Source organism: Furipterus horrens, unplaced genomic scaffold (assembly GCF_987537825.1).
Source record: "Furipterus horrens unplaced genomic scaffold, mFurHor1.1.pri manual_scaffold_10, whole genome shotgun sequence".
NCBI classification, from domain to species: Eukaryota; Metazoa; Chordata; class Mammalia; order Chiroptera; family Furipteridae; genus Furipterus; species Furipterus horrens.
The window spans coordinates 47,900,396-47,912,617 of record NW_028327180.1 but is presented as its reverse complement, the minus strand read 5'-3'; the positions used below and the strand labels follow the sequence as shown (position 1 = coordinate 47,912,617).

General features: G+C 53.0%; 1 protein-coding gene across 5 annotated transcripts; it reads left to right on the top strand.

Moving 5' to 3' along the window:
* Positions 1 to 367: 367 nt before the first annotated feature.
* LSM4 (LSM4 homolog, U6 small nuclear RNA and mRNA degradation associated) lies at positions 368 to 11,853 on the top strand. Of its 5 annotated transcripts, none has more exons than XM_090289981.1 (5): positions 368 to 481; positions 5,054 to 5,095; positions 6,689 to 6,787; positions 9,529 to 9,712; positions 11,211 to 11,457. In XM_090289981.1, the coding sequence occupies exons 1-5, from the start codon at positions 479 to 481 to the stop codon at positions 11,300 to 11,302; spliced, it is 420 nt and encodes a 139-aa protein (XP_090146107.1). In that variant the 5' UTR covers positions 368 to 478; the 3' UTR covers positions 11,303 to 11,457. The 5 variants fall into 5 exon arrangements, with proteins under 5 accessions (XP_090146107.1, XP_090146108.1, XP_090146106.1 ...); XM_090289982.1 differs by lacking the exon at positions 11,211 to 11,457 and adding an exon at positions 11,462 to 11,853 and having other exon boundaries at positions 478 to 537; XM_090289980.1 differs by having other exon boundaries at positions 478 to 537.
* Positions 11,854 to 12,222: the final 369 nt, after the last annotated feature.

Sequence of the window (12,222 nt, the reverse complement as noted above, 5' to 3'; positions counted from 1 at the left end):
CCTTGGATAAGGACAAACTACAACTGTGAAAATCAGATAAGCAGGAGCCCGAAGGCACTTCCCAATAACCATGGAGCCTCGGCTTCTCCAATTACAAGCTAGAAGGAATATCCAGCTTTGCCCACAACGTGGAGCTCACATCACCGTAGGTTTTACCTAAGCAAGAGTCCTTACTCATAAGGAAGGACTCCAGCGCCAGCGCACGTTGCTTCGCTCCCTTTTGCAGCACTCACCCCAGTACTTTACGGCTTTCCCTTATTCCTCGGGCGGGAACACCGCGCGCCCTGCCCCTAGCGCTTGCAGGCCCCGCCCTGCTCTACATGCATTGGTTGCCCTTCCCTTGAGTTCCGTGAAGACTGGCTCGTGTCGCTGCCACTCCATTCAGCCTAGTGGCGCGCGGCGGGGCGGCCACCGGTGGGCGCGTGAGCAGCGGCGGCAGCGGCGGAAGTGACCGGCGGGTCAGGTCCCTGCCGACATTATGGTGAGGGCAGGGCGATGGCGAGCTCTCATCCAGAGGCGGGGGACGCGGCCGCCAAGGCTCCTCGGGGCTGGGGCACGAGTAGGGGCAGCGCAGAGCGAGCGTCTGATCTGGGCCTCGAGTCGTTCCCCTCGGCCCAAGGCAGGGAAACTGACTGAGTCCGGAGGAGGCGAAGGCTCTCCTAGGGTATCCAGCGCGTCGGTCTCCGGGTACTTAACTTACGGTTGAACGAACGTGTTGTCATTGTGTAGAGGACTTGCCGCAGTTTTCCCATTTTGCAGATAGGGAAGCTGAGGCCGGAGAGAAGGGGGACCCGCCAAAGGGCCCGGCGAACGCATCAGAGTTTGACAGAGAGGTATCCCCGAGTCCATCCCACCCAGTCTGACCTCATATTGCGAAGCTGGAATGCCAGGAAGTGGGGTACCCGTCTGAGTTCTCAAATTAAACCAGTGTTGCGGATTTCAGGGGTTGCAAGGCCCTTAGAATATTAGCACAACTTCCTGTGCCTCTCGTTTTCAGGCTGAAAAACAGACCCAGAAAATGGGTTTTCGCCCTGGATCACACAGCAGGCGGAGGGTGGGGGGAGGGGGACGGTATTTTGAGCCAGAAATGGACTAATTGCCCCCTCTCCATTTACAGAAGGAAAAATTTAGACCCTGACAGGAAAGTGGAGGCCCCTCACAGAGGAATTCAGAGTTGTGCCTTGTGGGAGTATGCTTGGCCCATCAACACCTGGGTCACTGAGAGTGTTGCTGCATGTTCCTCAGGGTTAGTGAAGGTTCCCACAAATACTGCTCACTAGTACTCCACCGTGGACGCTAGCTCGGTTTTACCCTGGCTGGTTTGGCTCAGTGGATTGAGCGTCGGCCTGCGAGCTAAGTGTCGCTGGTTCGATCTTCCAGTCAGGGCACATCAGAGAAGGAAAACTCTGACTCCAAAAAACCTCCGCTGCCTTGTGCCATACCTCTTCAGGGGAAAGGCTAAGGGAGTAAACCCCGACAGAAAATCCGGAGCCGGAGTCCCTAAGGCGGTTTGACGTTGTAGTCAACACCGGCAGCTCCTGCGGCGCACCTGAAGCCAAGCTGTATTGACTCCGTCTTTCCCTTGGACCCTTCAGCTGCGAAGAGAGGGGGGGTCTGCTGCATGGGCAACAGCAGACCCTCCATATCACCCTGCCCAGGCTCTGTAGCTTCAGCTTCACTGGAGAGGACACTCCAGCGTCATCGCAAGATGTCGATTTAACACGGGAGGAGACATACCGTGTCACTCCCGAGTTGGACTGCACAGCCATTCTCGGCGGTGCAGATAGACTCTTAAGAAGCTACACCATCGTCTCTCGAGATGGACGGCTGCCAAGAAAAAGTACTGGAGTTGAGAGAAGGGACCGGGTTCCTCTCTGCTGGAGGGCAGAGTTGGCCTGAGGGCATGACGGATCCCTCTTTGTTAAGCTCCACAGAGGCAGGATCTTTCTGTTTATCCTGATACATTCCCAAAGTAGAACAGTGCCTGTGCAAAGTGCACTGTTTAAGCCGGAACAGTATCCAGGAGGGGACAAGGCATGATACATGTTCAGTTCCATGTGGTCATGGTGGGATGGAAGCACAGGGGTAGGTGTGCTTGTGAGTCCATGACATCTTCCTGAATTGGGAACCTCAGGAAGCCATTGAGTCTAGTCCTAGATTGGCCCCCAAACACTGTCAGAAAGCCCAGAGAAAGGAATCGTCTTTTCTTTAGCTTTTCTAAGTTTCCCAATTCCAGATGGCCCAGTCTGCCCCAGAACTGGGTGTCTGGCCCTCTCCTGTTTCCCTTGACACCATGCATCTTCCTCTTTCCCATGGGGTTTTAAGTTTTCCGGGATCTGCCCATTCTTTCCTCTGTCTCCAGCTCAGTTTGGGGATGAGGATGTAGATGGCAAGATGTGGCCACTGCAGCAGTGGAGGGCTGTCTGGATGCCACCTTTCCCTTGAGCAACTCACTTTGTGAGATGGGACAAGCATCCCACCCGCTCCATGTGCCTCCCTGGGCAGTTTGTGTGTTTCCCTTATACTTGTTCAGCAGATATTTACTGAGTCCCTCTTGTGTGCCTGGTCCCGTGCTTGGCTCTGGACAAAGTCCACACCTGAGTTTTCCAGTCTAGCAGTAGGCGAGGTGTTTCAAGTCTAGTCAGAGAGACAAGTAAACAAGTTAATTAGAGGCTGGCTACATCCTATAATGGAAACAGCAGAGGGTGGCCCAGGTGGAAACCTTGTTTCCTAAATAGGGTTATTATGAAGGCCTGGGGGAGGGACGTGATGTTTGAGCAGCAATCAGCCCCAGGGAAGGGCACCCCAGGAAGAGGAAATCACAGGAACAAAGGTTGAGCAGTAGGAACCTGCATGATGTGTGAGCAGTGGAGTGGGCCAGTTTGCTGGAGCCTTGTCAAGCCTGGCCTTGTGGCCTGCCTGGGGAGTGGGTGATAGGGAAGTCAGGGGAGAGCTGGGAGCAAGTCCTGGTCCCTTCTATGTTTCATATGTCCTCTCAGATGCTTTGTGATTAGGGCATTGCCAGTGACAACCACAGAGATTGTGAGTCCTCCAGAAGCTGGAAAGAGGTGGTGACCCCAGAGAGGCCATCACCAGCATGGGGGTTGTGTATGTCTCTTTTTTTTTTTTTTTAAGATTTTATTTATTTATTTTTAAAGAGAGGGGAAGGGAGGGAGAAAGAGAGGGACAGAAACATCAGTGTGTGGTTACCTCTCGCACATTCGCAACCCAGGCATGTGTTCTGACCAGGAATTGAACCAGTGACCCTTTGGTTCGCAGGCTGGCGCTCACTCCACTGAGCCACACCAGCCAGGGCAGGTTGTGTGTGTCCTAAAAGGACATCTGTGGGTCCCCTGCTGACAAGCATCAGTCTGCTTTCACTGGCTTTACCAGGACCTTGCTATGTATCCCTGGGCAGTTCCTTCCTCTGACCCTCCATATCTTGGGAAATGAGTCCATTCTCATTCTCACATTCCAGAGTTAGCCTGACCCTGTCTCCTCTCTGATGATCTGGGAGGAGGACCCAGGTGTCTCCTCACCTTGGTTCAGATTCCCACTGCCCAAGAAACCCCACAGCTTCTGCATAGTAAAAGGTGACCTGGGCGTATGGCCCCAAGTGTGGATCTGAGCCTCCTGTTCCTGCTTCACAGCCTGGTTACAGTGGCCCACAGATGCACCCAGATGAGAGGGCAGGAGCTGTGAGTTAACCACGTTGGTCCCCAATCTGTCCATCCTCTTTGGAACAGCTGCCCCTTCTCCATGTGGCCTTTTCTTTCTCCTTATCTTGGCTGTCCAGGAAGCCAGTGCAGGAAGTGGGCTTGGGCCTGGCTTCCTGTTATTGCTGGACCTCCCCTGGTGACTTCTCAGGGAAGGCCTGTGGGATATGGGATTTGTACCCCCCACCTAAGCCCTTCCATGGGAGCTACACTCGAGGGGTTGAGGGCCATTTCAAGCCTCCGGAGGAGAGGCCGTCCAGTTCCACCACCCGAAGAAACAGCTGCATTCTCGGATCAGTGTGAGGCCAGGGCAGGACCAGGTGAAGCCTCGTTCCTCCCTGAGGCAGTTTCCCATCTGCGGGGCCCTCTGTCCAGAAGCTTCATCTAGCCACACTGAACAGATTACCTTTGGACCCTGGACCTAAGCACTGCCACATGGGTCACCCTTCTGGAGAACCAGAGGCAGCTCCAGTGTATGGGGCCTGATTTGTGTTCACAAAATGAGAAGAGCTGACCCCCTCCCCCACCCCCCCGGTTACACCATGTTTATTATGAAAAAGAAATTTAGTAATGATGGAAAAATAAATATCTTAAAAGCCCACCTTATCTGGGTGAGTTTCAGAAGATTCCATTCTTTATCTGCCATTTCTTGTGGTAACCACAAACTTTTTCTGGAATGTTTCTTCCTCTTACTTGGTGAATTCCTGACTTTGAAAACTCAGTTCAGATGTGGTCTCTTTAGATCAAGGTGGACTCCGCATTGTGCCTGGCTGAGTTTCTTGGTCCAGTTGGTGCTTCCCCACTCTGGCTGCAGACAGAAGAGGTCAAGCTAAGCTCTTTATCTTCCTAGCTCTAGTGCTGGGCAACACTCGGTGTCCAAGCCTCAGTATCCCCATCGGTAAAGAGGGGTGGTGGTAACCATATGTGATGCTGGAAATGAAAGCTCTGGAACTGCCTCTATCCATGGGGGTGCATCTCAGACATCAGTTGAGAAAACAGCAGCAGCAGAGGGATCTGTATGCTGTGATGCTGTTGATAACCATGGTGGGTGTGAGGAAAATATACAGCATGAGTTACTAAAAAAATGCCAAATGGTCAGCAGTGGGACTAGGTGGTAGCTGCCTCTGGGAGGAAAAGTGGGGCTTGAGATCTTCTTTCCTAAACTGGGAGGCAAGTGTATATGCCAGGGTTGTGCAGAATGAGGAGAGTGCCTCCTCCTCAGGGGGTTAGGCACATGTGCTCCTGTACCCCTGGCGCTATTGTGGAACTGCCCAGAGGCCTGGGGCTCCCAGGTGCTGATTAAACAGACAAATCTTGTGCCCTTCTTTGTCTTTCAGCTCCCATTGTCACTGTTGAAGACGGCTCAGAATCACCCCATGGTGAGTATGTGCCACCTGGAACGACAAGTTTCAGTGGGGACCAGCCCCAGCACAGGGGCAGGGACACTGGGTGAAGAGTGAGGTGCCTCCAGCCAAACCTGCTTCCCTGCCTGTCCACAAAACAGCAGCTTGTTCTCTTCCCTCCCACATGGGTCAGGACCGGTGTCATCTCTGCTGCTTACAAAAGTAATATGTTTATTTAAAATGTCAAACATGAGCCCTGACTGGGGTGGCTCAGTAGACTGAGCGCCGGCCTGCGAACTGAAAGGTTGGTGGTTCAATTCCTGGTCAAGATCAAGGCACGTGCCTGGGTTGTGGGCCAGGTAAGAGGCAGCCAATAGATGTTTCTCTCCCTCTCTTTCTCCCTTCCCCTCTTTCTAAAAATAAGTAAATAAAATCTTTTTTCTTAATGTGAAACAGGAGAAGGACTTACAGTGAAGCCCCCTGCATTCATCTTCCCAGAAACTTAACTAATTCAGTAATATATGTGTGTGTAAATGTGAATGTTATTTTTTAAATGATTTTTTTGTTTGTACATACATTCTGGTTTATTTCTTTTTATTCAGTACAATTCAAATACCATACAACTTAGCCTTTTAATGTGAACAATGCAGTGGCCTTTAGCCAATTCATGGTGTTTTACAGCCATCACCTCTATCTAGTTCCAGAACATTTCCATCACCCCAAAGGAGCCCTTATCCCCAATAGCAGTCACTCCTTGTCCCCCTTGCCCAGTGCCTGACAACCACCAATCTGCTTCTGTCTCTATGGATTTGCCTGATCTGGACACTTCATATAAATGGGATCATACAGCTTGTGGCCTCTGTGTCTGTCTTCTCTCAGCATCATGTTTTCAGGTTCATCCACATTGTAGCCTGTGTCAGTGCCTCAGCCCTCTTTACGGCTGAGTAATGTTCCACTCTGTGGATGGACTCCAGTGTGTTTATCCATTCACCAGTTGATGGACATTTGAGTTGTTTCTACCTTTGGATTATTTGTGACTATTTGGCTGCTGTGAACATTTGTGTATACATTTTCAAAAATCCTCATTTGAGGATATGTTTATTGATTTTAGAGAGAAAAGAAGAGGGAGAGAGCGAGCGAAAAACATCGATTGGTTGCCTTCTGTATAGGCCCTGACCAGGGATTGAATCTGCAACCTTTTTTTGGTGTATCAAATGTGACTCCAACCAACTCAGCTACCGGCCGGGGCTCCTGTATGCTTTTTTGTATGGATAAATGCCTTTATTTCTCTTGGGCAGATACCTGAGTTGATTCTTTTTAAAATCAGTCTTTATTGTTTATATGTTTTGGGTTTTTCTTCCCCCCACCAACCAATCAATCAATCAATAAAATAAAATAAATAAAAAGATTTCCTCATAGAAAAACTACAATGCCCAATAAAGTGTACAGAGAAAGCAGAACATGTCCCTGTAAAGCTGGGCTTCCTGGAGGGCCTGGGTGCTGAGTGCAGTGGCCCCTAGACCCTGAGAGGAGTTGAGGATGTTCCTGAATAAGGTCAGGGCTTCTCTTAGTGGCAGGGATCTACCTCCTTTGGGGCCCATGACTGACTTGTGGCCCATTTCTCTCCAGTTGGTAGAGCTTAAAAATGGTGAGACGTACAACGGGCACCTTGTAAGCTGTGACAACTGGATGAACATCAACCTGCGTGAGGTGATCTGCACATCCAGGGTGAGTGTCCTGAACTGGAGTCTGCCTGACACCTGGGGGCCATCAGGTGGGGTGGGCAGGCCTGGGGAGTAGGGGCAGTGTGACCAGGAATGCATGCTTGGACTGGAGGCTTATAGAGCTTCAGCATTCTGACTTCCAGATGAGGTGAAGGCCCCTTCCTGCACCTTTTGGGAGGAGTAGGGGTTACTCAGCCTACCACAAGTCATCCTACCAGGGAGGGGTGGGGCAGTGAGGGACTAGGCTGGGTGTGGAGGGGTAGTGCCAAGGGACAGGGTTCCAAGTGCCCAGTGCCCTGGACTTTGAACCTGTGGGGACTGTACCTGTAGGAATGCTTCCTGAACAGATACTGAGCTGCTGCCCTCATCCCTCTGCCCCTGCTTCTACCCCTCACCAGGAAAGACTCAGGCTGAGGGGGTGCTTCTGTCTACAAGTTCCTCTGTACTGCCAGGGGTTGGTCTCTAGGGAAGACAGACCCTACCTTTCTGCCCACCTTAGCGGCTGTTGGTCCAGGCTGTAGGCTGTGGTGGTGTGGTTGTGGGGTATCTAGGCCACCAGGGGGCGAAGGCAGCCCTGTGGCTGTATGGACCAGAAGTCTTGTTTACCTTGCCAGGCCTGAAACCAGGAAGTGCAGGGCAGAACCTAAGCCACTAGGGCTGGGGGAGGGTCCCTGGAGTCACAGGCTGGGATGACCCCAGAGCCATGAGGACAAGGGTGATGGTGGAGGCAGGGATCCCTCTCATTAATATGCATGAACTCCAGTCTTGAGCCTGTGGGCAGCTTGCTGTAGGGTGTGCCACACCGAAGTACAGAACAGCGTAAGGCAGCCCCCTACTACTGGTCCAGCCTTTTGGACAATTCACATTCTGACAGGCAGACTGGTGGATATGACCCCTTCCCTCTCCTACACAGCTCCATGAGCTGCTGCTTGTAATGCTACACTATGGAGCTTCCACACCAGCTGCTAGAAGCTCCCTCCTGGTTTTCTTGCTACATATAGCAGGTGTCTGGGCGGCTCCACTGTAGCCTTAGCAGACAGGGCTGCAGTGCATAGCCCTGCATGCGTATGTCCTGCACATGGCCAGTAGGTCACTGTCCACTTGTGGGACCTAGAACCAACTACCAGGTTCAGGGTAAGGTTGGTCCAGTGTCCAGTGTCAACTAAGCCCAGAAACGTGGCTCCCCTGGGCATTTCCCTCTGTGACCAGATGGTTGGAAGGACAGGCTGGGGTGAGGATTGAAATCCCTTGGGTAGTGGGTGGCAGGATCCAGAGACCCCAGGGACTAAGATCCCAGGGAACACTTGGGTTGGGAGGTGCTAAGTTACTGCCTTGGAAAGCAGAGGGAGCCCTGGTTCCTGCAGGGAGCGCACTGGGCTCAGCCTGACCTTGGCTGAGGGAGGGGCTGATAAAGGAGCAGCCAGCCCCAGCCCTAGCCAGGAGCTTCTAGGGAATCCTTCTGTTTCTGTCTGGCTGTACTTCACATCCCCACAGACTTGGCCCCTCGCCCACTCTTTCTGAGAAAGGAATGTGCAGGCCTCGTGGGGTTTCTATGTGGGATGGGAGCTCGTGAATGTTCCTGGGAAGAGTCAGCCCTCGAATGTTCTGTCTAACCAACCCACTGAGTGCCTCTGCTGGGCTAGACCAAACTGCTGGCAGGGCCTGGGGAGCACTGGGGATTTCAGAGAGAGTGGAGACTGGGAGGCAAGCCCTGTCATGGACCAGGGTTAGCCAGACAAGGAAAGGGGACAACAGACAATGCCGTGTGCAGAGTGCTAGGGGTGGGGCTGGGAAGCTAAGCTAATGGAAGAGGCCTTGGGCTCCTGCCCAAGGGCAGCAGGAGGGGACTTCAGGGGAGGGCCTTGTGCTGGTCCCAGGGCATGGGGGGGAGGGGGGGGACAGTCCGCGTCCTAGGAACTGCAGAGTGTTTTGTTTTTTAAAGATTTTATTTATTTATTTTTAGAGAGAGGGGAAGGGAGGAAGAAAAGAGGGACAGAAACATCAATGTGTTGTTGCCTCTAGCGCACCCTGAACTGGGGACCTGTCCCACAACCCAGGCATATGCCCTAACTGGGAATCAAACCAGCAGCCCTTTGGTTCTCAGGCTGGCCGCTCAATCCACTGAGCCACGCCAGCTAGGGTGGAACCACAGTTTTGTCTTTGTGAGCTCCCATGTCTCTCCAGCCTCAATTAGCTCCGCTGCAAACTGGCATACTGAGGAGCTGCTCCTGGCAAACTCCAGACCTACCTCCAACCCCTGTCCTGGCCCTCTTCACCTGTCTCACAGGGTCTCTGTCCTCCTCCCTATGTCCCGTGCCAAACTCAGACCCTGCCAGAAGATAGTTGGGTGAATGAATGAGTCAGGGCATGTAGAAAAGGTTCCAGAAGGTGGGTTTTAGATAGCTGGGGGCAGGAGCAGACAGGAGCGGGCCGTGGCAGCACCTGGGGAATGGGGCAGCCCCCCCACCCCCCGGGGCTTTGAGCTATAGGTAACAAATCCATCCCACGCAGAAAGAACAGGCTGAGGCCATGGGAACCATCTTCCGTGTAGCCCTGGCCCTTCGTTGTGTGCCAAGGGTGCTGAAGGTCTGTTAAGATACCACTGGAGGGGTCCCATGTCATGTCTGGGACTGACAAGTTGGCAAACTACAGGGGTGATGCCACATGCAGATAGCCTGGGACCACCCAACTGTCTTAAGTCTTTAGGGACCCTGTGGATCTGAGACAGCACCCCCTCTTGTGCAGGACGGAGACAAGTTCTGGCGGATGCCCGAGTGCTACATCCGCGGCAGCACCATCAAGTACCTGCGCATCCCTGACGAGATCATCGACATGGTCAAGGAAGAGGTGGTGGCCAAAGGTCGTGGTCGCGGTGGCCTGCAGCAGCAGAAGCAACAGAAAGGCCGTGGCATGGGGGCTGCCGGGCGAGGTAGGCCCTACACAACTCTAATTCTCTCTCTCTCTCTCTCTCTCTCTCTCTCTCTCTCTCTCTCTCTCTCTCTCTCTCTCTCTCTCTCTCTCTCTCTCTCTCTCTCTCGTGCTACAGCATGTGGCATCCGTTTCGGCCCAATGTTGACATTCTTGGCTGGTGCTCTCATGGTACAGCAGCGGGCCTGGCTCTGAGCCTGAACCCTAACCCCCAACAGAGCTGGGAGCTGTGATTCACAGGGCTAATCTGTGGAGTGGCTATTGCTGCTGATTGCCAGCCACATGCCCCTGCCCCACACCCCAGCCCAGGGTCCCAGCAGAGTACTCGGCGCTTTCTCAGCTCTGGGTCTAGCCTAGCAGATTGATCTGGTACCCACACAGACTTGGGTCTGGAGCCCTTGTCTCCATAACTGCCTGTGCCTGGGCATGGCACTTTCCTAAGCCTCAGTTTCCCCTCTTTAGAGAGGGCCCAGCTGTGCCCACCTCATCAGGCTGCAGGCGAGGACCCGGCTTGGGCCTGGTACAGGACCCTTCCCTGCCCTGATTCCTTGATACAAAGCCAAGGTCACACCTTTTTGATAGACTCCCTCTCCCTGCCCTGAGATGTCACCTCTGGAATCAGATTAAATTTGTTGTACAGTCAGCTGGGGCCTGTGCCCAGAGGCCATCTGTAAACCCCACCTGTGCGATCAGGCTCTTGTGCTTGCAGTGACCTGGCTTTGTCTCTTCCATCTATGGGGGTCTCCTGAATGCCAGGCCTGGAGCCAGCTTGAGCCAGGCTCAGGTGATAGGAGTGAGCCACAGTGAAGAGGGCGGGAGGCACTTCAGGAGGAGGATTGACAGGGAAGGGGGTTAGTGGGGCCCCAGGGTTTCAGGGCCTATCTCATACCTGAGTCCAGGCTCTTTGTCCTGGGGGCACCACTGCTGACTGAGCTTCAGGGAGGTGGGGAAAGGGACCCCAGCGGCAGGTAGAGACCTCAGTGAAGCCTGCTTGGCAAAGCTGGTCTTGACGCATGAGAGGTGAGGTGGGGCAACCCCTGCCAGCACTGGTCTTCATACCCATAGGGTGGTGTTAGTGTAAGGGTCCCCAGTGCAGATGCCAGCCTCAGAATTGGGGATCTCTGGCCCCCCACCCCCTCCAGAGTCCCACCCCTGTCCTGGCGCCTCCCCCCTCCTAGAGGCCTTTCTGGCTTTTTTCTTCTAATGATCACCCCCTACCCCAGCCCTGGGCCCTCTCCCAGAAAGCCTGATCTAAGGCCCAAGAGAATTTGTGGCCCACCTCTGCCCTCTCTCACACCCCTTGCACCCTAGGGAGCCTGGTGTCCACTTTTGTCACTCTAAGAACGTTCTTGAGCACCACCCATGCCTGGCCCTGGTTAGATACTCCACCCCAGGTTTCTAGCATGCCCTCCCTACTTGTAGAGGGGGCCACTGAGGCTCAGAGGAGTTAGAATACCCTGGAACCAGGCTCCCCTACAGCTCCCACTTCTGTTCTGCAGGTGTGTTTGGCGGCCGGGGCCGAGGCGGGATCCCAGGCACTGGCAGAGGTCAGCCAGAAAAGAAGCCGGGCAGGCAGACGGGCAAACAGTGAGCTGGCCCTGCATCCCCAAGAGACTGAGCCGCCCCGACTCCTGGCTGCATGTCTGCTCCAGTCCACGAGTCTGTTCAGAACAGAAATAAGAGGCAGGTGTTAGCCTGTGTGTTTTGTTATCCTCCTCTTGATGTAAAGTCCTTTTTTTTTTTTTTTCAGTCCAGCATTTCAACAGTTGGAAATGTTATTTGGCATTTTTGATTTTGTGAAGTTGCATCCAACTTGATTCCTGGAAGGTTCTCTGTGTTACTGCATCTTTAGAGCCCTCGCCCTCGTGTGTGAAGGGGGACATTTTCCAAACAGTTTTGCTTTGTATCTGTTGTTGGACTCCTGTGTGGCAACAGACTGGAGGTTTTCCTTTTAAGCTGTTTGCACAGAGATTGAGAGTCCACGGGATTTTCCTGAAACACAGACCTGAAATTGTCTTTTCGGAACAAATTTGGACAGACATGTGCCTCTGAAGCTGTTGTGGGGACGTGGTTGGACCCTGCGCCTTTGCCTCCTCTCTCCCTCTTTGTGTTATAAAAATAAAAACACAACACAACTACAAACTGCAAATTTGAAATTCATTTTGAGCCACTGGGCACACATAGTATGTGGTGACCTCAGGAAGTCACAGCCCAGGTAAGGGGTTTCCTTTTGAGGGCCACCATCTCACTGAGGGTAGGTTTTTAAAAATGCTTATTTATTTACTGTTAGAGGTGAAGGGAGAGAGAAAGAGAGAGACACACACACAACAACAATGTATGAGAGATAACATTGATCTGTTGCCTCTCGAAGGCCCCCAGCTGGGGAACCTGGACCACAACCCAGGCATGTGTCCTGACCAGGAATCAAACCAGCAACCTTTCAGTTTGCAGGCTGGCGCTTAACCACACCAGCCATGGCTAGGGTAGGTATTTCAACAGGACACTTACCCA

Bases quoted from the DNA above. Each gene is read 5' to 3' on its own strand.
- LSM4 (XM_090289980.1), top strand. From the start codon at position 496: ATGGCGAGCTCTCATCCAGAGGCGGGGGACGCGGCCGCCAAG. The intron at 538-5,053 runs GCTCCTCGGGGC...TTTGTCTTTCAG, and splicing joins CGGGGGACGCGGCCGCCAAG to CTCCCATTGTCACTGTTGAA. The intron at 6,788-9,528 runs GTGAGTGTCCTG...CCTCTTGTGCAG, and splicing joins AGGTGATCTGCACATCCAGG to GACGGAGACAAGTTCTGGCG.